Source organism: Oncorhynchus mykiss, chromosome 28, assembly GCF_013265735.2.
Source record: "Oncorhynchus mykiss isolate Arlee chromosome 28, USDA_OmykA_1.1, whole genome shotgun sequence".
NCBI lineage: Eukaryota > Metazoa > Chordata > Actinopteri > Salmoniformes > Salmonidae > Oncorhynchus > Oncorhynchus mykiss.
In genome coordinates this window covers 14,428,614-14,454,713 of record NC_048592.1, presented here as the reverse complement: position 1 = coordinate 14,454,713, position 26,100 = coordinate 14,428,614, and the positions used below count along the sequence as shown (strand labels likewise).

Genomic DNA, 26,100 nt, shown 5'->3' with positions numbered 1-26,100 from the left:
TATTCCGCTTCAGCCATTACCACGAGCCCATCCTCCCCATTTAAGGTGCCACCAACCTCCTGTGGTGGAGAGGTGTAGGAGTCTACAGCCAGCAAACACGTTTAACAAAAGCTGCAGCACTACTGCTTTTTCAAGGCTGATCTGGTGGGGGGGAGACTGGTTTTGAGACTGGTTTGGTTTGCTCTCAGAACCACACGACCAATAGCCTCGTCCCAGATCTGTTTGGGCTTTTGCCAACAACACTGCTGTCACTGTCAAGCCAAACATGGCAATGAGTGACAGTTGATATTATTGCACAAACAGACTGGCACTCAGGCTACACAAACAAACTGTCACATAAACACAGTCTAAATCAACCAGTTCCTGCATTGGAGAAATACACTAGCTAATAGAAATGAGTATTTTCAGTAGTTGTTAATGTAAGGGATTGATAGGAGTAGCATCGGCAGATTTCAGGAATTAATTTATGTTGTTTACGTGTTTGTTTGTCGTCGTTCATTCACACTACACTGAGTGGTTGCTCCACTTTTATGGTCATCTCATAGTGTATCACTGTATTGTACTGAAACTGACTTTTAAGTGATTGAATTCATTACATGAACAGAATGCGGCCTGCCGGCCTCTCCCACACACCTCCACCTACACGGTGAACCAGCACTGAACACTGGGAGGGAAAAATAGAGAAAAAGAAAGAGAGAGTAACTCTATTCTGAACATCACATTGCTGCCATTATAAGACAACTCTGCTTGCAGCTAACAACAACATAAACCGAGGAGTCCTGTATGTAGGGGAGAGTGGGGTAAGTTACACCAAAGGGGTAAGTTGAACCAGCCTTGTTTCTAGGAAACCATACACAAAATGAATCATTTCACCAAATATTTCTGTCTGTGAAGGAAGAAACCACATGGAAAAAGTGGTAAGCAAGTTAGGATCCAAAAAACTGATTTTCACCAAGTCAAATTAATTTATTGTGTTAGAGGTTTCATGACGCTTCTATCTAAACCAACGTAGATCATTTTACGATTGTTCTGTACATTAGTTGGGGTCTATAAGCTTCAATATGAGGTCCTAAACCTAAACCTGTAGTATGAAAGTGCATCCTTATACCTGTATTTCACCTTTATGTGGGCTAATATAGTCAAAATGTTTGCCTAGGGGTAAATTGAGCCAATGGCCATGGGGTATGTTGAGCCAATGATGGAGCCAATGGCAATTAGAGCAAATGTAAATGTTTTCTTCCCAGGCATAATGCAAGGCATTATCGCTGGGATATGAGGTAACAACAGGGTCTGGCCTATGTTAAAAGTACAAAGTATTTTTTTTAGATGTTAAGCCTCTGTTAAAAAATGCTTAAAATTATTAAAAGATTGTGTTGAATGTGTTTGTGTTTGTTTGATTGTGTTGTCATGTGTTTGGGGGAAAAAGATAGTTATGGTAGTGGTAATATTTAATTCAGTACAGAAATGTGTATGCGGCTTAACTTACCCCATATCCGGGCAAAGTTGTGTCAACAGACCACATTTTTTAGACAAGGTAGCTTTTCAAAACTGTAATGTTTACATGATTTTGATCATTTCCAGGGATACACAACATCGTGAAATACATGTAGATATATTTCCCTTGATGGAGTGCTGCTGAATCTAAAAAATTTCTCTCCTTTACCCCACGCCCATAGACGACTGTACTAGACTTAAGTGCATTATCTTCCATTTAACTTCACAAACGTAATGTTTTATAAAACGTTTAGCGTGCTTCCATTTGGGATTAGGAAAGCATGCGGCATTAAACCATTATTAGTCACAGAATAAATAGCTGGGCCTGTGTTTTCCCAACCACTACCCACATGGGACTAGAAACCATTGTTCATACAGTTCAATTAGCACAGCAAGATTGGAAATGAGCACCCCCCCCACCCTCCCAATCCCCCCCATCACATCCCCTCCCCCCTATTTTATAAGTGCTGTATAATATTGCCAATGCTGTGTACATACTGAAAATGAAGCGAAAAGGAATCAAGAGGTAGACTGAATATATGTTAAGGAGCTGGGAGTGTCCACTGTAGCTGTGTGTGAGGTGTGAGGCGATGCCGAGTACAGGTAATCCACACATACACACACACAGCATGGAGGAGCTGTCTCTGTGCCAGATGGCCAATAAATCATTCAGAACACCCTCCCAGATCTATTATGAATCAGAGCTAAGTGTCACACACACACACACACACTCTATCAGGAACAGCAGAGGGACAGCATGAGGAGAGGCAAGTGATGGCTGGGGGGTGAGGGGAGTATGGAGGATGAGCTGGTCTGGCACATACAGTAGAGAGAGGGGTGAGGGGGCGAGAGGTGAGAGGCGAGGAGTGGGGAGGGTGAGTTGGTCTGTGGTCTGAATGTGTCATTCAGGTTGACACATACATTTTAGAGGGGTCAGTAGTACAGTACAATGAAACGCAGTTTGGCATCGAGGGTATCCAGCAAACCAGGAGCATTCCCAGAACATTAGCTAAGATTCCCATTAAGTTCTAGTTAGGGTTGTATCTAACATTAGGATGATATAACCAAAACATTCAAAAACCAAATGTTTTTTTTATGTGTAAAATGAAATATCCTTGGTGTGTTCACCTAGCATTCACTAAAAGGTTCCCAGAAAGTCCAAATTGGTTATGTAAACATTAGTTATGTTGTGGCAAATGTTCTCATAACACAAGAACTGTCCAGTCGACCCCACAATGTTCAGTCGTGATGTCCCCACAATGTTCTGGGAACATTGTGGGAACAGTCAGGTGGGAACATTGCGAGGACATCACAAAAGATGAACAGTTGTGCGAATGATTATACTGAGACTATCACAGTGCAGGTGCATTTATACGGAGACTTGATTACACACAGGTGGATTGTATTTATCATCATTAGTCATTTAGGTCAACATTGGATCATTCAGAGATCCTCACTGAACTTCTGGAGAGAGTTTGCTTCACTGAAAGTAAAGGGGCTGAATAATTTTGCACGCCCAATTTTTCAGTTTTTGATTTGTTAAAAAAGTTTGAAATATCCAATAAATGTTGTTCCACTTCATGATTGTGTCCCACTTGTTGTTGATTCTTCACAAAAAAATACAGTTTTATATCTTTATGTTTGAAGCCTGAAATGTGGCAAAAGGTCGCAAAGTTCAAGGGGGCTGAATACTTTCGCAAGGCACTGTAGACCACTGCGCCACCGGGGAGACCCATAGTATTCAATCTTAGCCCTGTATTGGCGCTTTGCCTGTTTGATGGTTTGTTGCAGGGCATAGCAGGATTTCTTATAAGCTTCCGGGTTAGAGTCCCGCACCTTGAAAGCGGCAGCTCTACCCATTAGCTCAGTGCAAATGTTGCCTCAATGCCATCGGAAGAATCCCGGAACATGTTCCAGTCTGTGATAGCAAAACAGTCTTGTAGTTTAGCATCTGCTTCATCTGACCACTTTTTTATTGATCTAGTCACTGGTGCTTCCTGCTTTAATTTTTGCTTGTAGGCAGGAATCAGGAGGATAGAGTTGTGGTCAGATTTACCAAATGGAGGGCGAGGGAGAGCTTTGTACGCGTCTCTGTGTGTGGAGTACAGGTGATCTAGAATTTCTTTCCCTCTGGTTGCACATTTGACATGTTGATAGAAATTTGGCAGAACTGATTCAAGTTTCCCTGCATTAAAGTCTCTGGCCACTAAGAGTGCCGCCTCTGGGTGAAGGGTTTCCTGTTTGCTTATTTCCTTACACAGCTGACTGAGTGCAGTCTTAGTGCCAGCATCTGTCTGTGGTGGTAAATAAACAGCCATGAAAAGTATAGCTGAAAACTCTCTAGGCAAGTAGTGTGGCCTGCAATTTATCACAATATACTCTACTTCAGGCGAGCAAAATTTAGAGACTTCTAGAGATTTTGTGCACCAGCGTTGTTTACAAATATGCACAGACCACCCCCCATCGTCTTACCGGAGTGTGCTGTTCTCTATTCTGCCGGTGCAGCGTGTATCCCGCTAGCTGAATATCCATGTCGTCATTCGGCCACGATTCCGTGAAGCATAGGATATTACAGTTTTTGATGTCCCGTTGGTAGGATATTCATGATCTTACCTCGTCTAGTTTATTGTCCAATGATTGCACGTTGGCGAGTAATATTGACGGTAACGGTAGCTTTCCTAGTTGTCTCCTGCGGGTCCTGACCAAGCCTCCGGCTCTTTGTCCTCTGTACCTGCGTCGCAAATAACGGGGATGTCGACTATGTGGGGCGTCGTACTTGTAGAAAAAAACATTGTCTAATCCGAGGTGAGTGATCCCTGTCCTGATATCCAGAAGCTCTTTTCTGCCGTAAGATACAGTTGCAGAAACATTATGTACAAATTAAGTTACAAATAATGCAAAAAAAAAACACATAATAGCACAATTGGTTGGGCGCCCAAAACTGCTGCCATTTCTTCCGACGCCATTGATCATCCTTGAGATGTTTCTACAACTTGATTGGAGTCCACCTGTGGTAAATTCAATCAACCACCAAGACTCTTCCTAGAGCTGGCTGCCCGGCCAAACTGAGCAATCGGGGGAGAAGAGCCTTGGTCAGGGAGGTGACCAGGAACCTGATTGTCACACTGACAGAGCTCTAGAGTTCCTCTATGGAGATGGGATAACCTTCCAGAAGGACAACTATCTCTGCAGCACTCCACCAATCAGGCCTTTATGATAGAATGGCCAGAACGAAGCCATTCCTTAGTAAAAGGCACATGACAGCTCTCTTGGACTTTGCCAGATGGCACCTAAAGGACTCAGATCAAGAGAAATCTTGATGAAACCAAGATTGAACTCTTTGGACTGAATGTCAAACTCTACGTCTGGAGGAAACCTGGCACCATCCCTATGGTGAAACATGGTGGTGGCAGCATCATGCCGTGGGGATGTTTTTCATCGGCAGGGACTAGGAGACAAGTCAGGATTGAAGGAAAGATGAACGGAGCAAAGTACAGAGAGATCCTTGAATGAAACCTGCTCCAGAGCACTCCGGATCTCAGACTGGGGCAAAGGTTTACCTTCCAACAGGATAACGACCCTAAGCACACAGCCAAGACTATCCATGAGTGGTTTTGGGACAAGTTTCTGAATGTTCTCGAGTGGCCCAGCCAGAGCCCGAAATTGAACCTGATCGAACATTTCTGAAGAGACCTGAAAATAGCTCTGTAGTGACGCTCCCCATCCAATCTGACAGAGCTTGAGAGGAACTGCAGAGAAGAATGGGGGAAACTCTCCAAATACTGGTGTGCCAAGAAGACTTGAGGCTGTTATCGCTGCCAAAGGTGCTTCAACAAAGTACTGTGTAAAGGGTCTGAATACTTATGTAAATGTGATATTTCAGTTTTTTATTTTTTAACCTTTTCACACGTGAGTTCCAAATATCTCTAACGGTCGTGAGTTTCTTTATGGCCGTGATGTTAGAATGCACTCACACACCAAAATGTGATTGTTACACAACAGGACAGTTAACACGAGCTACCTGCTAACACTCTATAGGCTATGTTTCAACTTGTCAATTTCCAATTATTTTCTAAAGCAGTTTGAATTGAGGTGTGTTCGACCTCATTCATTCACATGGAAGTAGCCCATTACAGTTTAGAATACAATTTATGTTTGACGCTTTACTGAGCCGGACAAACTTTCCACATCGAGGAGAGCTCTTCACAATTTTTTTTGCACTTCAAGTATGCAGACCTTTGCACAGTCTTGCACAAACCGGCTGGCCCTCGCATTGTTGCATTGTTGTTTTCCTTACAAATAATAGCTTTGGATGTGTGAGCTCCTATCTAATTTAGTGCCTTTTTTTCTGTTTGTTGTAATTTCTACTGAAGCGTAGTGTGCATGTATGTATGGCGCATAATGTATTTAGTTTTATTTTTAAAAATTCAAGTACGGGTTACAAATAATTCATTCCGATTATTGCATAGATTGTAATGGACACCTATGATGTGTAAAATACTTTTTTGTATTTTGTTGTACTGATTATAATGAGCTAATTCTAAGCTATTTGCCAGCTGTGTGTGTGGCGTCATGTTTGTTGACATTACACAATGCATTCTGGGTGTCACGTAAACGTCTGTCAGACCAAAGATGTTATAATGAAGTGAAGGAATTGTTCACTTATCCTTCAAGTAAACTTCCGGAAGTGAATAAACGGAAGTGAAAGATCGTAGACGACACACCCCTTCAACATTCATACTGCAAACAGACCAAACTCATCTTGTCTCCTCTTATCTTTGGTTGACGCCAAAACAAACAAAAAACATAGCTGCACAAACTACCCATTGTCGGATTACTTTTGATTTCTAGAAAGTGTTTTGCTCAATTATTTCGATCAATGTTGAGCTGGACCGTGATGTGATGAATTATAAATATAAATTGCTATTAGCTAATTAATTTTGTGGTTTCTGTCAGCCGAGATTTCTCTAAATATGACTGCTTGTGTTATGTCAATCTTTCCTCAGTTCATGCTAGGACCTATGTAGCCTACATTTTCCGGTTCGGATGATTGTGTTATGCTGTTGCTATTTCTGTGAATGTCTGAACATTGCATCCAAAAATAAACTGGACACATTCAAGACATAACTATGTAAGGACTGTGTTTGTGCAACATGTTTCTGTGAAAAGAACAGTGTGGCCAGCTCAAGTGCTGACTGTTGCATCAATCTAAACTGGATGTTCTAAATAAACGCTCTAATCACACCGGTTTGAGCGTATGCTACAGGGACCACTGTAGAATGACCACACCCATTTATTGGTACGTGTGAAAAGGTTAATACACTTGCAAAAATGTCTAAAAAAACCTGTATATGCTTTGTCAAAATGAGGTATTGAGTGTAGATTGATGATACATTTAAAAAAAAGATATATTTTAGAATAAGGCTGTAACATAACAAAATGTGGAAAAGGTCAAGGAGTCTGAATACTTTCTGAATGCAGGCTGTTTTTTATACATGCAGTTACACTGCAGTTTTTACAACAAATGGCTAGACGTGCCGCTAGCGGGACACCTCGACAACATCCTGTGAAATTGCAGAGCGCGAAATTCAAATTACAGATATATAAATATTTCACATTCATGAAAATACAAGTGTAATACATCAAAATAAAGCTTAACTTCTTGTTAATCCAGCCGCTGTGTCAGATTTCAAAAAGGCTTTACGGCGAAAGCACACCATGCAATTATCTGAGGACAGCGCCCCGCATACAAATGCATGAAAAAAAAATTTCAACCAGGCAGGTGCGACACGAAAGTCAGAAATAGCGATATAATAAATGCCTTACCTTTGAAGATCTTCTTCTGTTGGCACTCCAAAAGGTCCCAGATACATCACAAATGGTCCTTTCGTTCGATGAAGTCCTTCTTTATATCCATAAAAACGTAGTTTAGCTGGCACGCTTCATTCAATAATCCACCAGTTTCCCTCCTTCAAAATGCATACAAAATGAATCCCAAACGTTACCAATAAACTTCTCCAAACAAGTCAAACAACGTTTATAATCAAACCTCAGGTACCCTAATACGTAAATAAACGATCAAATTTAAAATGGAGAATAGTATGTTCATTACCGGAGATAAATAACAAAGAACGCGCTTCCATCCACGAGCATGGAAACACTACAGCCAAAATGGGTACCACTTAGAAAAACTACAACTTCTAGCTCATTTTTCCAAAATCCAGCCTGAAATTCTTTCTAAAGACTGTTGACATCTAGTGGAAGCCCTAGGAACTGCAATATGGGAGGACTTTGCCTCATAACAAACATGAAAGCATTTGGAAACAGTGGTAGGCTGAAATTATAATTTTTTGGGGTGGTTTGTCCTCTGGGTTTCGACTGCCATATCAGTTCTGTTATACTCGCAGACATTATTTTAACAGTTTTAGAGAGTTTTCAATCCAAATCTACCAATTATATGCATATCCTAGCTTCTGGGCCTGAATAACAAGCAGTTTACTTTGGGCACGCTTTTCATACGGACGTGAAAATACTGCCCCCTAGCCCAAAGAGGATATATACCATTTGCATACAAAAAAGGATGTGATGAGTCTTGGAACATTGAACACTGTAAATGTGAACTGGAGAGACAATGCACAACATCCCAAGAAAGCTGAGCGGACGAAACGGAAACGATAGGGGACATTTTACTAACTTACTGTAATTCTCCTGTTTTATACAGTGTCCTGTGTGAATTTAAGTATGCTCCCTCTAATTCTCTCTCTCCCCTCCCAGAGGACCTGAGCCCTGGGTCCATGCCTCAGGACTACCTGGCCTGATGACTCCTTGATGTCGCCAGTCCACCTGGTCGTGCTGCTGCTCCAGTTTCAACTGTTCTGCCTGCGGCTATGGAACCCTGGCCTGTTCACCGGACCTGCTGTTTTCGACTCTCTCTCTCCACCGAACCTGCTGTCTCAAACTCTGAATGCTCGGCTATGAAAAGCCAACTGACATGTATTCCTGAGGTGCACCCTCTACAACCACTGTGATAATTATTATTTGACCCTGCTCGTCATCTATGAACGTTTGAACATCTTGGCGATGTACTGTTATAATCTCCACCCGGCACAGCCAGAAGAGGACTGGCCACCCCTCAGAGCCTGGTTCCTCTCTAGGTTTCTTCCTAGGTTCCTGCCTTTCTAGGGAGTTTATCCTAGCCACCGTGCTTCTCCATCTGCATTGCAGCACTGCATTGTAGCACTTCATGACATCAGGCTGATTTAAAAAGGGCTTTATATATAAGTTTGATTGATTGATTGAATAGAGACCCATCCATTGAGCTAGATGTGTCTGGGGGGTGGTTTGATTTTAGTTGATATATAGTGTGTTTACTAGAGACAATGTGAAGAACAACATGCTAGGATATAGGCCAAGGGTCAATCTTTCAAGGGGATTTTTCTGGTGCTTGTTTACAAGGTGGAATCATTTATCACATTTTAAATAAGCTTAACTTTCCCATGTTTCCCCCACCTGCAGTTGTATGATATACCATTATGAAGCTCTGAGTCTGTACTTTTATCAAATGTACAAAAAGCCAATCTTGGAAAGGGTACATAAGACTTAATTGGGAAATGTAATCACATGTAAAATGAACATGATTATTTATCAGTGTTGGAAAAAGTACCCAATTATTATACTTGAGTAAAGTAAAGATACCTTAATAGAAAATCACTCAAGTAAAAGTGAAAGTTGCCCAGTACAATCCTACTTGAGTAAAAGTCTAAAAGTATTTGGTTTTAAATATACAGTACTTAAGTATCAAAAGTAAATGTAATTGATCAAATATACTTAACCCTTGTGTAGCCTTATACATTCTGTATACTCCCCTTGTCCTAAGGGTAAAAAATGACCCGCCTTCACTAAACCCCTGAAATAAAGCAGCTTAATTGAATTTTAAACCTCAAATCTATTTTGCATGAAGAAACACATGTAGGACAGTATGCACATGTAGGACAGTATGCAAGTGTGTGTGCATGGACTTCGAAAATGTATTTCTCATATGTGCAGCACATAATATTGGTTTTTCAGTCCTTCTTTGGGGGCAGAATTGGCATCTCCTCCTCTTGCCTTCCCCAGCTGCAGCCTCAGGTGGATCAGGACAAGATTCAGCCCCCTGAAAAAAAATTCACAAGCACTGCAGAGGCTGCTGTGCGGGGCAGGCGCTCCCGTCTTTGAATGTGTGGGGTTACAAGTGCCTTTCCCAGCTGCTCCAGGAGCACCCTCCTCTTGTTCTGCTTATCAGGCATCCAGGTATGGTTGATCTTGTTCCATATCACATATGAGGACACATCAATGATGTCATGGAAGATGACCAGGGGCCAGCTGGCAGTCATCCTCCTGCAGCTGTAAGTTCCAATCACCTTGTCCAGGTTGTCCACGCCTCCTTTGTTGTGGTTGTAGTCCAGGATGATGGCTGGCTTCCTGTCCTCACGATCACTGATCTCAGCCGTTTTGTGCAGTGTGCTCAGGAAGACCACATTCTTGTTCCTCTTTGGGAGGTAAGATACTAGAGTGGTGGTGGGGATAAAAGGAAAACTTTGATGAGAAGGCCTCCCTCCCCCTTGTTTGCAAGGAGTGCAGGGGGAGCTCCGGCTTGTTCTTTGTCACTGTGACGACTATGATGATCTTCCTCTTCAGTAGCTGCTGGCTGAGTTCAATCAGTAGCACACATAATTGCAATTTCTCTTTGTGCGTGGTTTTTGTGGTGTCTAAAATGATTTTGTAACGTTCGGGTCAAAAATGACCCTAAGACAATCTTTGTACCCTGGCGGTGAACAGCTTTCATGGAAATATGAACAAAGGCGATGTTTCACTTTTCTGATGTTGGGGTCACTCTAGGACAAGTCATCAAATTTCAGGTTGAAAAGTATCATTTAGGGAGTTTTCTCTGCTGTTAAACATAGTGGTGGGTAATTTTTGACCTTAAGACAACACAAGGGTTAAGTATCAAAAGTAAAAGTATAAATCGTTTCACATTGCTTGTATTAAGCAAACCAGACGGCACCATTTTCTTGTTTTTTACACTTACGGATAGCCAGGGGCACACTCCAACACTCAGATATCATTTACAAACGAAGCACGTGTTTAGTGAGTTCGCCAGATCAGAGGCAGTAGGGATGACCAGGGATGTTCTCTTGATAAGCGTGTGAATTAGACTGTTTTTCTGTCCTGCTAACCATTCAAAATGTACTTTTGGGTGTCAGAGAAAATGTATGGAGTAAAAAGTACATACTTTTCTTTAGGAATCTAGTCAAGTAAAAGTAAAAGTTAGCCACTTGCTTGTCATTCCCACTCGCCAACACTAACCGCTGTCATCAAATGGACTCATGCTAGCCACAAGTTCTGACGGAGCTCAATTGTCATGAAACGCAAATACAGCGATACGTTTCTCTCTCTTTCATACATACTTATAACGAAGAGCGCCCACAATGTGTTTTGTGCGGGGAAGTGCTTAGTAGTGCTACGACAGTGGAAAAGGAAGTCAGCTAGCAAGGCATTGTTGTCATTTAATAACGGGTAGAAATAAGCAGAAATAAGGGAGTACTAACTAACTCTCATAGTAGTAGATGTGAATTTGTCTTTCAAACAATCCCCTGTTCTTGTACACAGCTAATAGCTAACGTTAGCCAAAGCAAGCTAGCTACTGTAACAGTACAGATGAAGATGAAAAAATGATCAGGCTTTACTGTACATTTTACTGTTGAAAGGATTATTGATACCTAGTCTAGGTTGAAACTGTTGCTGTTAAAATACAAGTAACAATTGTTATTGTTAACTGGAATAAACTGATTGAAGCAAGATGCTTTTTGAGGCAGTTCTGGGTTGCTCATCTACAGTACAGCAGGAAGCGTTCTCCTGCCTGACTGAGAAAGCAGTAGATTTTCTGATCCAGTTTGGCACCACATACCTATGCGAGCCAAGGTTCTCAACTCTGACATACTTAGAAAACAAGTACAGAAACTGTTTCAAGGCTGAGCATGACCTGTCAAAGTTGCACTGTCAAAAACAGAGCCCAGAATAGACATGCTTGTTGAAAACTTCAACCAGCCACACACCTCTCATTAGGACTGTGTGTATGTGTGTGTTTTCTGGTCTACATCTGTGTGATTTGATCAGTCAGTTTATTCCAGTTCAGAATAAAAACATATGTATTTTAACAGCAACAGTTTCAAACTAGACTTTCAACAATAATTTAAGTAAGTAATGTACAGTAGGCCTGATAAATGTTTTTTCTGTACTGTTACTTAGGGTTGCACAATCAAAAAGCCTGTGTGTGTGTGTTCTGTTATTCATCTGTGTGATGTGATCAATCAGTTTATTCCAGTTCAGAATGAAAATGATTTATTGTATTTTAACAGCAACAGCAACACTGGGATATGCATAGGCTCTTGAAGAACTCATACACTTGTGTAAGCCACATTAAAGCGTTCAACCTTAACATGTGATAACAATACAACAGATTAACCCGAATGACCAAAAACATCTATCTGAAAGCCACACCCTACTAAGCCACGCCTCCAGTCTTCTGATCTGACCCGCTGGGTCACATCTCAACAATCTAGCATCAACAACCCAACCATGCTCTGTTTAAAGAAAACAATCCGTCTAAGTGACCCAATGCCTGCAACCCAGCAATTGGGTCATCGAAACAACCCAGCATTTTTTGGAGTATAGAGAAATTGAGTAGTGATAAGAGGGTTGTTATTTCAAATCCTTGGAGCTGGAAACCCCACCTCTGTATAGGTGCATATATTGTAGCTATCCAGTTGTCCAACTAATTCAGAATGCAGCAGCATGTCTCCTAACGAAGACCAGAAGGAGAGCACACGTAACATCTATTTTAAAGTCCCTGTATTGGTTTGCTGTTAGTTTCAGAATTGATTTTAAAAAATTGCTTTATTGCTTTTTAAAGCTCTTCGTGGCCTTGCACTCAAATACATGCCTGATATGCTTTTAAGATATGTGCCTGGTCGGTCCCTCAGATCCTCTGGCAAAGGCCAGAATAAAAGCGTTTGGTGAGGTTGCCTTAAGCCAGTATAGTCCTGGCCCCTGGAACAGCCTGATGGAGCACCTTAAGGCCTCAGAAACTGTAGAAATGTTGAAGAGAGATCTTAAGACCCACCTTTTTAGTCAAGCTTTTACTTAGGGTGCTTTCATGTCATGTCCACTGCTATTTTATTGTTGTTTTATTATTTAAACGTCTCACCTTTTATTATTCTCTTTTGTTAAGCACTTTGAAATGCAAACCCATGTAAGAAATGTGCTCTATAAATAACGTTTGATGTGACACAGTTGTAAAGCATAATTGGAATACCAACATATGCAATCAAATTCCCCTGGGATATGCTAATCAAAAATGACGTACCAAACTTGTTGCCAGGGGAGCTACTGTAATTGACCACATTCAACACCCCAGCAAATCAAATCGTTTTTTGGGGGTACGATGGACTAGTGCTGGATTTTTCTACACACTCTCCCCATCAAAATGAGGAATTCTTAATTGAGATCTGAGTCCCTGTAGATTAGGTTCCAGCGATTTCATTATTTTCAGACGAAATGAAAGCTGCCAGCTACTGGCCCACTGGCCTTGTTTCAATTCCCATCCGGTCGCCGCGGTGACAAGTGTGCTGTTTCTTTTAAGTCTGACTTACTTCCTAGCTGGCGGAGGGGAGGGAAAGGGTGGAGAGGAGGGGAGAGGCGGAATATGCTTCCAAACAGAAAGTGTGTCAGATAAGTGCAGTAGAAAGCAGGTCATCAGTATTACAGGTTCCAGATGTGTCTGTGTGTGAATCCATGCTGGACAAAAGGATGTGGAAAACATTATAAGTGACAGATTTTGTATATTTTGTTCAAATTGATTGAATTGTAATAGGAGAAGGAGAGTTTGATTTTCAAACCACCCAGCTGCAGTGACCTTTTAGAATATTTTCTGGGTCACGAGATCAGTCCTACTTCCTCAACTGATTAATTCTTCAATATTGCTAACACACCTGATTTAATATTTTTCTAGTGAAATATTCTGTCAAATAATTATTTGAATGATTGACTAATCAGTTGATTACTACTACCCAAGAATATACAGTACGTAGCATCCAATATACTGACCATGAGTAGCAGGAAATGGCATGACACATCTTCCATTTGAAATAGTGATCCTTGTCAGGGGATGAAGCATTGAAATTATACAGCTCTGGTTCACCCAGGTCCTGACCTGGGCATTTACAACTCTCTCTGGCGCGCGCACACACACACACACACACACACACACACACACACACACGCACACAGTACATACACACACACGCACACACACATACAGTACACACACACTTTTTTGACCAGCCAGCAGGTGAGCTACTGTACAATAAAGGGCCGGCTCTGTGGTACAAGTCGATCATCAATCTTTTTCTTTCCAACAAGAACAGCATGGATGTTCTGTCCTCTAATCATTATCGCCTCAGAAAAAAAAGGATTTACTCTGTAAATGCCACGCCTCTATGGTCTCAATAACCGCTCCAGACAGTGACCATACTGTGTCTGTCCTCGTAACACTTGAATCCAGAGACTGTACGGACATGGAGTGGTCTGTCTGTCCTGCCGTGACCCCCCCACTGATGACTCTGATAAAAGGGGGGGGGGGACTTCAACCTGAGTTAAGCATGACTAAATGGAACATAAAATTCCTTTTTTATGCACTTTCTCTCTAAACATATTATGACCTTGAACTTAAGCATGAGAATAGCATGCTAGTCACCCACTATTCCTTTGGGGTAGAGATCATAGAAATAAAGGTGTGGTGGAGGTGTGTCTACATACATGTAGACACAGCCAGAGAGAGTTGTATTCTGACCTCTGACCTCTACTTTCTTTTCAACAATAGAAATAACACCATTCTCCATGCACTGTAATTTAGAAATTGATAAGAGCTATTGATAAAAGCTAGGTAAACGAGTAAGCTGTTTGGATGAATGGATTGTAAATATAAATGGCAATTGTTTTCGATCTATTTTACCTTATGATCGCTGCATACAAATGTGATACCAGTCATATGGCAGAAAACTGAAGCATATCAACATATCACCTTTTCCACAGTGACGTTAATGAAATGCCGGCCTTATAGCCATAAGTAAGTGACAGTATAGCGCCAAACCTACCGAGTTGATTTTTGATTTCTAGCGTGTTTTAATGATATGCCCTTTTCACAGTATTTTTTTATCATTTGCATCGTGTTAAATATTAGACACTGTCGGTAGCCACCATCACTTATACCCACATTCATTTGGTTCACGCGACTGGACCGTTGTCATTACAGTTCCATGATTAGTGAGGATTACTTGGGTAGATTTATAGGACTACTGTTCAACCCCTTCCAATATTTCATGGATTGAACAATTGAATATGCCATTTTTTTTATTATTCAGAAATAGTTACCTAACCCTAAATAATATACAAGATCAGAGTATTTTTAAAACTTTGTCAGGATCTGTGGTCCCCTGCGGGACAGTTGAGCTAACACAGGCTAATACGATTAGCATGAGGTTGTAAGTAACAAGAAAGCTTAAATTCTTGTTAATCTAACTGCACTGTTCAATTTATAGTAGCTATTACAATGAAAGAATACCATGCTATTGTTTGAGGAGAGTTTTGAACAAATTAGGCACATTTGGGCAGTCTTGATACAACATTTTGAACAGAAATGCAAGGGTTCATTGTATCAGTCTAAAACGTTGCACATACACTGCTGCCATCTAGTGGCCAAAAACTAAATTGCACTGGAATGATGAAATTCTCTTGCATTTCAAAGATGATGGTACAAAAAAAAAACGTTCTAATGTGTTATATTCTCCTACATTCCTTTCACATTTCCACAAACTTCAAAGTGTTTCCTTTCAAATGGAACCAAGAAAATGCATATCCTTGCTTCAGGGCCTGAGCTACAGGCAGTTAGATTTGGGTATGTCATTTTAAATCGAAAATAGAAGAAAAAAGGGTCTGATCCTTAAGAGGTTTTTAAATCTAGCATTTGGTGCTGAAAAGGAGGTGAATATGTGTGTATACATGGTATACACTTCTTCCATTGATCCCTGATATTCTGAACAGTTCTCTCATATATTCTAGCCCAGTGGTCACCATCCATCCGGTCAATCGCATTTTTGTAAAAAATAAAAAAATAAAACCTTGTGTTCCAATTTTTTTTATTAGCTTCGCACTTTTGGTGGTACTGTAGAGGCACTTGATTCAGCAGCCCTCGCACCGGGAAGGCAAAATCTTCCCATTTTGAACAATTTCATGTGTATGTAGGTAGAACTCTGCCTCCCCGGCAGGCCTAGACAGCAAATTAAGTGCACCTATAGGCCGACCGCTGCCCAAATAGATAACTCAGATCACCTTGTCTGCACAGTTTCCTCGAGCCATACACTAAAAAGAAGCCTCGAACGCACAGAAAAGTTTATACTGTGAGATTTCTAAACTTTTAAAACCATGACTAGAAATGGACACAACGAATACAGCAGAGAGCTGCTGGTTTTATGGGTAAGTTATTCAAGTTGTTATTCAGCACTGTCAACACTATGTTCAACATTTTTATAAGCCATAAAATGTGTGTTCTGTTCTCCCTACGTCCATTCATGCTACCACCAGTATTGCAGCTGCAATGAATGAGTACTGCAAAGTGTTTCAATAAGCTTGTGTTGTTATTATTAGCAGCTTGTGTATTTTTTTATATTGAGGAATATTTCACTTTCTCTGGTAATAAGAGTAACAACATGAATTGGTGCATGAGGCAGAAATGATGCAGTGCAACTTGAGTTTTGCTGTCAGCTGGAGGACTGTCCCCTTTTCTCAGTGAAGGGAGGGAGAGCGGAGGGACGGTGAGTCGAGTGAGCGGCAGCCTCACAGCTGCTCCCTCCCTCCCTCCCCTCAGAATGACCATAAAATGCAGGCCATCAGTCCACTAAAAAATAGTATGCTCACTCAGCTGTGCCTCACAAGTAATACAACAAATTATCTAGTACTAGTGTGATCATATACTGTATCTAAAAAATTTCAATATTATTTCAAAATTGTCTGAGAAGAACAACATTGGTAGGGCAATTCAAGCGTAGCCAATATGCAGTGATAATGTTTTGGGCCTATAGCCTACGGCACAAACGTATTGCTAAAAGGTACAGTGCCTTGCGAAAGTATTCGCCCCCCTTGAACTTTGCGACCTTTTGCCACATTTCAGGCTTCAAACATAAAGATATAAAACTTTATTTTTTTGTGAAGAATCAACAACAAGTGGGACACAATCATGAAGTGGAACGACATTTATTGGATATTTCAAACTTTTTTAACAAATCAAAAACTGAAAAATTGTCCGTTCAAAATTATTCAGCCCCTTTACTTTCAGTGCAGCAAACTCTCTCCAGAAGTTCAGTGAGGATCTCTGAATGATCCAATATTGACCTAAATGACTAATGATGATAAATACAATCCACCTGTGTGTAATCAAGTCTCCGTATAAATGCACCTGCACTGTGATAGTCTCAGAGGTCCGTTAAAAGCGCAGAGAGCATCATGAAGAACAAGGAACACACCAGGCAGGTCCGAGATACTGTTGTGAACAAGTTTAAAGCCGGATTTGGATACAAAAAGATTTCCCAAGCTTTAAACATCCCAAGGAGCACTGTGCAAGTGATAATATTGAAATGGAAGGAGTATCAGACCACTGCAAATCTACCAAGACTTGGCCGTCCCTCTAAACTTTCAGCTCATACAAGGAGAAGACTGATCAGAGATGCAGCCAAGAGGCCCATGATCACTCTGGATGAACTGCAGAGATCTACAGCTGAGGTGGGAGACTCTGTCCATAGGACAACAATCAGTCGTATATTGCACAAATCTGGCCTTTATGGAAGAGTGGCAAGAAGAAAGCCGTTTCTTAAAGATATCTATAAAAAGTGTCGGTTAAAGTTTGCCACAAGCCACCTGGGAGACACACCAAACATGTGGAAGAAGGTGCTCTGGTCAGATGAAACCAAAATTGAACTTTTTGGCAACAATGCAAAACGTTATGTTTGGCGTAAAAGCAACACAGCTGAACACACCATCCCCACTGTCAAACATGGTGGTGGCAGCATCATGGTTTGGGCCTGCTTTTCTTCAGCAGGGACAGGGAAGATGGTTAAAATTGATGGGAAGATGGATGGAGCCAAATACAGGACCATTCTGGAAGAAAACCTGATGGAGTCTGCAAAAGACCTGAGACTGGGACGGAGATTTGTCTTCCAACAAGACAATGATCCAAAACATAAAGCAAAATCTACAATGGAATGGTTCAAAAATAAACATATCCAGGTGTTAGAATGGCCAAGTCAAAGTACAGACCTGAATCCAATCGAGAATCTGTGGAAAGAACTGAAAACTGCTGTTCACAAATGCTCTCCATCCAACCTCACTGAGCTCGAGCTGTTTTGCAAGGAGGAATGGGAAAAAATGTCAGTCTCTCGATGTGCAAAACTGATAGAGACATACCCCAAGCGACTTACAGCTGTAATCGCAGCAAAAGGTGGCGCTACAAAGTATTAACTTAAGGGGGCTGAATAATTTTGCACGCCCAATTTTTCAGTTTTTGATTTGTTAAAAAAGTTTGAAATATCCACTAAATGTCGTTCCACTTCATGATTGTGTCCCACTTGTTGTTGATTCTTCACAAAAAAATACAGTTTTATTTCTTTATGTTTGAAGCCTGAAATGTGGCAAAAGGTCGCAAAGTTCAAGGGGGCCGAATACTTTCGCAAGGCACTGTAACTGCTATAGAACTGTTAATTGGTTAATGTTGCATAGGCTTTCATTTTTTAAAATAATGTTTATAAAAAAATTGAGCGGTAGATCTCGGCATGTATTTTGACTCAGAAATTAATCTTGACTCTTGAAGTTTGGTGACCACTGTTCTTGTGAGTCTGTCGAGAAAATTCGGATTAAAGTTGCACCAAGGTAGGGCTTTAGATAAATGTACTGAAAATCCAATGAATGAAAACTCCATGAGAAATTCTCTTGGCCAGGAAGCGGGAGGGTTATCAGCAGTTGCATTACCTTTATTCAGCGCACAAGGGACCCACGCCCATTATGCAACTTCATAAGGTAAGTCCGAACATCAACTACTGAGAAGTGTGTAGGAAAGGCGTACATTTTCTAAGCCTGAATCTGGGCCCAAAATGAATAAGATATATTGTGAATCTAAGTAGAGCCTCCGTTTTAGATTCTTCCAGCGATGGGCATCTATACTAATCTACACTAAATGGTGAAAGAACAGCTGTTGAGATTGACCTGTTGGTTGCCATGTTCTCGCAATATTAGATACTAATGTTCTAAACACATTTCATGAGAACATTGCAAGAACAGTCCTGTGTCCAGTTTTCTGAGGATTATGCGAATATTCCATCAAAGTCACATCAAACATACACAGGACATGGTTGCCATCTTCTCTGAATGTGTAACGGACGTCTTCGGGAGAAAGAGAGGAGGACCAAAGCGCAGCGTGGTAAGTGTTCATGATGATGTTTATTTAAAACTCAGAACACTAAACAATAAATGACAACGTGAATTTACAAAACCGAAACAGTACCGTGTGGCCCAAACACTCACACGGAAACAAACACCCACAAACCAAAAGTGAAACCCAGGCTACCTAAGGATGATTCCCAATCAGAGACAACTAACGACACCTGCCTCTGATTGAGAACCATACTAGGCTGAACACAAAAACCCATATAGAAAAACAAACAGACTGCCCACCCCAACTCACGCCCTGACCATACTAAAACAAAGAATAAAATAACAGAACTATGGTCAGAACGTGACAGAATGTAAAAAGATATTCATGTTCTAGACAAATTTCATGGGGACGTTGCAAGAATGTTTCCAAAGAAATGTTCTCACAACAAGCCCATCAGGGCCCTGATTGGTGAACCACTGATTCAGTCTAAGCACTTTTTGTCTGTTGGCACGGTCAGTGATACACACACATACAGTAGGGCTGTTATGGTAACCGTATTACCGCCTCACAGGCGGTCACGAGTCCTGATGGCAGTCATATTCCACGTGACTGTTTAGTTACAGAAATTAGGCTTCTCCAAGCTCTTATGCTGCTGGTGGTCATTAGTAGCCTACCAAACGTGCTAACTGCCTGGTACTCAGCACTCTATTGTCCCTCTAATCATTCTGACATCAATGCAAATGGTATCATAAAATCTAATCAAACAATTCATGAGAGCCCATGAGCTCATGTTGCTCAACATTTCTATAGGCTATGCAATTGCGTTATAAAACAGAGTGATGGCCTCTATTAAAAAGAGGAGAATTCCATCAGCTTTGTATAGGCTAGGCCTACTATATTTATTTCTCAACTTCCCTAATATTAAACACATTGCTTCTCTTTACAACAGGAGAATAGCCTACCTGGCTGGCATGAAAATGAACCACGGGGAAAAGCGTCCTCCACTTCCTATTTAAGTGCATAGATGACATTTTTTCCCTTGCTCTGAGGTGAATGAAAATGTTCCATTCTAAATTAAAACTAATTTCACACATATATTATTTAGCATATGTAAAGACAAGATAAAATCAAGAATAGTCTGATGGGTGGCAACATTAGCCTCTCTCTTGTGAATGATATATTCTCACTTGTGAGGCTATATTAAATACATTTATTAGATGTTTTAAAATGTAGATGTTCCAAAGGTCTGCATCAGTGGATGGTAACCTAGGCGTGGAAGCCAGGAGATTCTAAATGTGTTTATGTTATTTAAAAGTCAATTACCGTGAGACCGGCAGTTATTTACTTGACAATCACTGGCTGACTAAAATTAATGAACACTACAGCCCTACTCACACACACTGCTTTTAATATACAGTGTTTTTAACTTACATATTTTACACACACTATTTCATTGTGCATGTTCATTTACAGTAATTATTATTCAGCATTTCTTCACCTGGGATTTGAACTCACAACTTCCTGGTTCATGGCATTTGTATTGTATTTATTATGGATGCCAAGGCAGCAGCTACTCTTCCTGGGGTCAGGCAAAATTAAGGCAGTTATACATTTAAGAAAATATTACAATACATTCACAACAGATTTCACAACATATTAAGTATGTGCCCTCAGACCCCTACTCTACTACCACATGTCTACAACACAAAATCCATGTGTACGTGTGTGTATTGTGCGAATGTTATCATGTGCCTGTGCCTATGTTTGTGTTGCTTCATAAGGTGTATTTTTATCTGTTTGTTTAAATCTAATTTTACTGCTTGCATGAGTTACTTGATGTGGAGTAGAGTTCCATGTAGTCATGGCTATATGTGGTACTGTGCGCCTCCCATTGTCTGTTCTGGATTTGGGGACTGTGAAGAGACCTCTTGTGGCATGTCTTGTGGGGTATGCATGGGTGTCCGAGCTGTGTGCCAGTAGTTTAGTCAGACAGCTGGGTGCATTCAACATTCCAATACCTCTCATTAATAGAAGTAGTGATGAGGTCAATCTTGGGGCTAGGAGAGATTGACATGTATATTATTAACATTAGCTCTCTGTGTACATCCAAGAGCCAGCCGTGCTGCCCTGTTCTGAGCCAATTGCAATTTTCTTAAGTCCCTTTTGGTGGCACCAGACCACACGACAGAACAGTAGTCCAGGTGCGACAAAACTAGGGCCTGTAGGACCTGCCTTGTTGATAGTGCTGTTAAGACTGCATAGTAGCACTTTATTATGGACAGACTTCTCCCAATCCTAGCTACTGTTTTAACAATAAGGTTAAACCTTGATGGTTTACGATCTAGAGTTACTCCAAGCAGTTTAGTCTCCTCAACTTGCTCAATTACCACATTATTCATTACAATATTTAGTTGAGGTTTAGGGTTTGTAAATGATCTTCCTGCTACTCCACCATGTCTGTCAGTTATCAGTTAAATTGACTATTCTCTCATTGATTTTTACTTACTTTAACAATTTAAGGGCTTTCTGTATAGATGTCTAATGTTGGTTGGGGCATATTAACCTTAAACTATACAAGCCCAATAAGCACATGCCCTAGAGATCTCTCTTGTTGGGACAGTGGTTAGGGTGTTCATCATTGGTGCTGACGGCCTGGGTTCCAGACCTGCTGGGGGAATCACCCTACCCTCACATTCTTAGCAATATTTGATCATGTCATTATTGCCGTTCTAGATTGTATTCATCAGACTTGTTTATATGGACATAATGTGTATACAGTTCTTCTCTTTCACACATTTGTGGAACTTTGGCTGCCTCTTTCACACATTTCTTGAATTTTGGCCAAAGTTTCAGAAATGCGTGAAATCCAAAATATTTTTAAGCCTTGAGACAATTGAGACATGGATTGTGTATGTGTGCCATTCAGAGGGTGAATGAGCAAGCACAAATATTTAAGTGCTTTTGAATGGGGTATAGTAGTAGGTGCCAGGCAGCACTGGTTTCAGTGTGTCAAGAACTGCAACGCTGTTGGGTTTTTCATGCTCAACAGTTTCCTGTGTGTGTCAAGAATGGTCCACTAACCAAAGGACATCCAGCCAACTTGACACAACTGTGGGAATCATTGGAGTCAACATGGACCAGCATCCCTGTGGAACGCTTTCGACACCTTGTAGAGTTCATATCCCAACAAATTGAGGCTGTTTTGAGGGTAAAAGAGGGTGCAACTCAATATTAGGAGGTGTTCCTAATGTTTTGCACACTCAATGTATGTTAAAAACAATGATTGTGCATTTTCTGTGTATGTTTGATGGAATATTCTCCTAACCCACAGAAAACTGGACACATTAACATTTTTGCCACGTTCTCATGAAACGTGTCTAGAACATTATCTTATGTTTTGAAAACATAGCAACGATGTTCTATGTATGTTGGTGGGATGTTGATGGAATATTCTCCTAACCCACAGAAAATTGGACGCATTAAACCTCTTAAGGATCCGCCCCTTTTTTTCAATTTTCGCCTAAAATGACATACCCAAATCTAACTGCCTGTAGCTCAGGATCTGAAGCAAGAATATGCATATTATTGATACCATTTGAATGGAAACACTTTAAAGTTTGTGGAAATGTGAAATGAATGTTGGAGAATATAACATATTAGATCGGGTAAAATCTTTTTTTGTATTTTTTTGTACCATCATTTTTTAAATGCACGAGAAAGGCCATACATAATGTATTATTCCAGCCCAGGTGCGATTTAGATTTTGGCCACTAGATGGCAGCAGCGGATGCGCAATGTTTTAGACTGATCCAATGAACCATTGCATTTCTGATCAATATTTTGTATCAAGACTGCCCAATGTGCCTAATTGGTTTATTAATAACTTTCAAAGTTCATAACTGTAAACTCTCCTCAAACAATAGCATGGTATTAGTTCAATGTAATAGCTACTGTAAATTGGACAGTGCAGTTAGATTAACAAGAATTTAAGCTTTCTGACAATATCAGATATGTCTATGTCCTGGGAAATGTTCTTGTTACTTACAACCTCATGCCAATCGCATTTGCCTACGTTAGCTCAATCATCCCGCGGGGGGACCCACCGATCCTGTAGAGGTTAATGTTATTGCAAGGCTCTCATTTAACTTTTCTAGAACAGTCATATCTTAAGTTCTGAGAACACGGTAACCACGTTCTTGATCAATTCTATTTGATATTAAGGGAACACTCTCTTGGAAACATTCCTTGCAAATCACGGGAACATTCCTATGACACCGTTAGTTAATGACTTAATGAAACTCTTAAGGGAACGTTCTGTTAAGTTGTGGGAACGTTTGTTGTTAGCTGGGCTTTTATGTAAGTACATTCAGTAAGAGAAAGTGGAGAGAGAAAGAGATAGATGTGGGCGATGGGGTGAGCTTTGATGTCAATATGCCAACAGCTATATTCCCTGAATATGGTATGCTGTATGCTGCTTCTCCCTCCATACAACAGAACTGAACGAATACGGATGCCAATAATATTGACTTAAAGCATTATGAATAAGTAAACATAAAGCATAAATTAACCCATTCCTTGGGGAAACAAAAGAACGGTCTCTGTGTCTCTCTCGCTCTGTCTGCCTCTCTTTCTCTCTCTCTCTATCCCACCTCTCTCTACTTTTCTAGCATAAAATCTTCTTCAGGAATACATTTACAGGTCCTGGGGGCGAAACAGGTTTTCGACACGACCGCCAATCCACTTATCCACCCACCTATCTGCTGGCCGCACTGTGCAAGGGGAGCACACACTTCCCCTAGTTATGCATAAACACACATGTTAGTCGTTACACATTTTCATTTCGTAATGATGAACAGCTATCTATCTAACCAACACAAGTCATGACATGAGCAGGTATCCATAGCTACACTGTATCAAGGCAATTGAATAAGGTTTCTTCACCAATTTATGACTTACGGTATGTTTGTCAGACTACGTTTCATATGTCCAAGGTTTGGAAATATGGATCCATCCTCATATACAGTGCGTCTAAGTACAAACACAGACTGAAGCCCAAACGCACACAATGTATAGTCATTACTGTAATAGTCACTACCTAACTGCCATAGACTAGATCCATATGGATATGTTGGCAATACAGTCCACAAAAACAAACCACTGTGGACATCCAGACAGCCATAGCTTTGGAGGTCACGGAAAAGAGAGGAAAGCGGCCCATGCTGCCACCTACCCATTGAACTCAAAGTAAATTTAGGCCTTAAACCCAAAACCTTGGCACAAGATGAACAAGTCATATTCGTGCAGGAGCTTCTTTTCTTTAATCCTCCAGCAACAGGACATTTAAATCGTCCAAATTTCACACACATACGCAAAGCAATCCATATTTCACTAGTTGTAAACTCACCCGCTGACCACCACGATGAAGTCCATGATATTCCATCCATTCCTCAGGTAGGAGCCTTTATGGAACACAAAGCCCAGGGCCACCAGCTTGATGCCAAACTCAAAGCAGAAGATCCCGATGAAGTAAGGCTCAGTACACTCCTGTAGAGGAAGAGGCAACATGGATACGTTAGGATATCGGAGGGACGGGAGCCAAGAAGGAACCCTATTTACCTTACAAGTGTAGGATCTTAATTTGAGCCGTCGGGAAAATAATCCTCCAGCAACAGGACATTTAAATCGTTTTTGGGGTTGATACATTTTTCGTTAGGGCAAATCATGTCTGAAATTTCAAAATGGAAATTAAAAACATTAGAAGCCTTTTTATAAACACACTACCACTTTCATTTCCTCTGGAAAATTCTCAGCGACTAAATCTGTATATAGTGCCATATGGACCATGATCAAAAGTAGTGCACTATTATACACTGAGTGTACAAAACATTATGAACACCTGCTCTTTCCATGACATAGCTGACCAGGTGAAAGCTATGATCTCTTACTGATGTCACTTGTTAAATCCACTTCAACCAGTGTAGATGAAGGGGAGGTGACAGGTTAAAGAAGGATTTTCAAGCCTTGAGACATGGATGGTGTATGTGTGCCATTCAAAGGGTGAATGTGCAAAACTAAATATTCAAGTGCCTTTGAACTGGGTATGGTAGCAGGTGTCAGGTGCACCGGTTTGTGTCAATAACTGCACACCGCTGTGTCTTTCATGTTCAACAGTTTCCCCTGTGTATCAAGTATGGTCCACCACCCAAAGGACATCCAGCCAACTTGACACAACTATGGAAAGGATTGGGCCAGCATCCCTGTGGAACACTTTCGACACCTTGTAGAGCACACTAATTGAGGCTGTTCTGAGGGTGAGGGGGGTTGCTGGCCACTTTAGACTGTACAAAACAGTAAAAGAAAGGTAGGTAAACTGTAAGTTTTTTAACCAATAGGCCTACAAAATAAAAAAAATTGTAGTAGTTCTCAGTCACATGAATTGCAATGTAATACAATGACTCTCTTGCAAATAACATCTGTAGGTAATTCTTAATGAAATGAACTGTGGTCCCATTTAACTCTGTAACCCATTTAATGTAAGTTAAAACACTAGAGTGAATAGTGGGCCATTTGAGATGCAGACTAAAAGTCTAATAGAAACCAAACAGGGCCTGTAGTCTCACCAGTCTTTTGGCCATGGGAGTCTTGTCCTCCCCAGGAAGATGTTGCTCCAGGGCCAGAACGATGCAGTTGGCCGTGATGGTTGCCAGGATCACCCACTCAAACGGTGTAAGGGCCATAAGGTTAAGGAAAGGGCTTTTTTTTAGACTATCATATACAGTACACAACAATCCATTTACAAACAGATGATAGTGATAGTGCTTATTATATTGGTGTTGTGGGGAGGGGGCTTATCATTACAATGGAATCTGTTACACTTCTATGGCTGTGGGTGTTGGTAGTTCCAGTAAAATGAAAACTGGACGGATGGACGATGGAATGGTTGATATAGAGAATGGCATTGAAACAAAGCAGTCAGAGATAATACGGTATCCATGACAACATTGCAGTAACGGTTATCTGAGTGTGCTCAAAAGTCACTTTGGCCCTGACAGCCTCTTCCCACAGGACAACTCTTTGAGGGACCTGTT

At 40.9% G+C, this 26,100-nt stretch overlaps 1 protein-coding gene across 4 annotated transcripts in view; it reads right to left on the bottom strand.

The window, feature by feature from the left end:
• LOC110508606 (voltage-dependent R-type calcium channel subunit alpha-1E) overlaps nt 1-25,743 on the bottom strand; it is a 75,284-nt gene extending 49,541 nt beyond the window's left edge. For all 4 annotated transcript variants that reach the window (XM_036966540.1, XM_036966537.1, XM_036966538.1 and 1 more), the window contains exons 1-2: nt 25,633-25,743; nt 24,417-24,556 (exon numbers count right to left, since the gene is read on the bottom strand). In XM_036966540.1, coding sequence (XP_036822435.1) covers nt 24,417-24,556; nt 25,633-25,647 — 155 coding nt within the window. In that variant the 5' untranslated portion in view covers nt 25,648-25,743. The remainder of the gene's footprint in view (nt 1-24,416; nt 24,557-25,632) is intronic.
• Between the last annotated feature and the right edge of the window lie 357 nt (nt 25,744-26,100).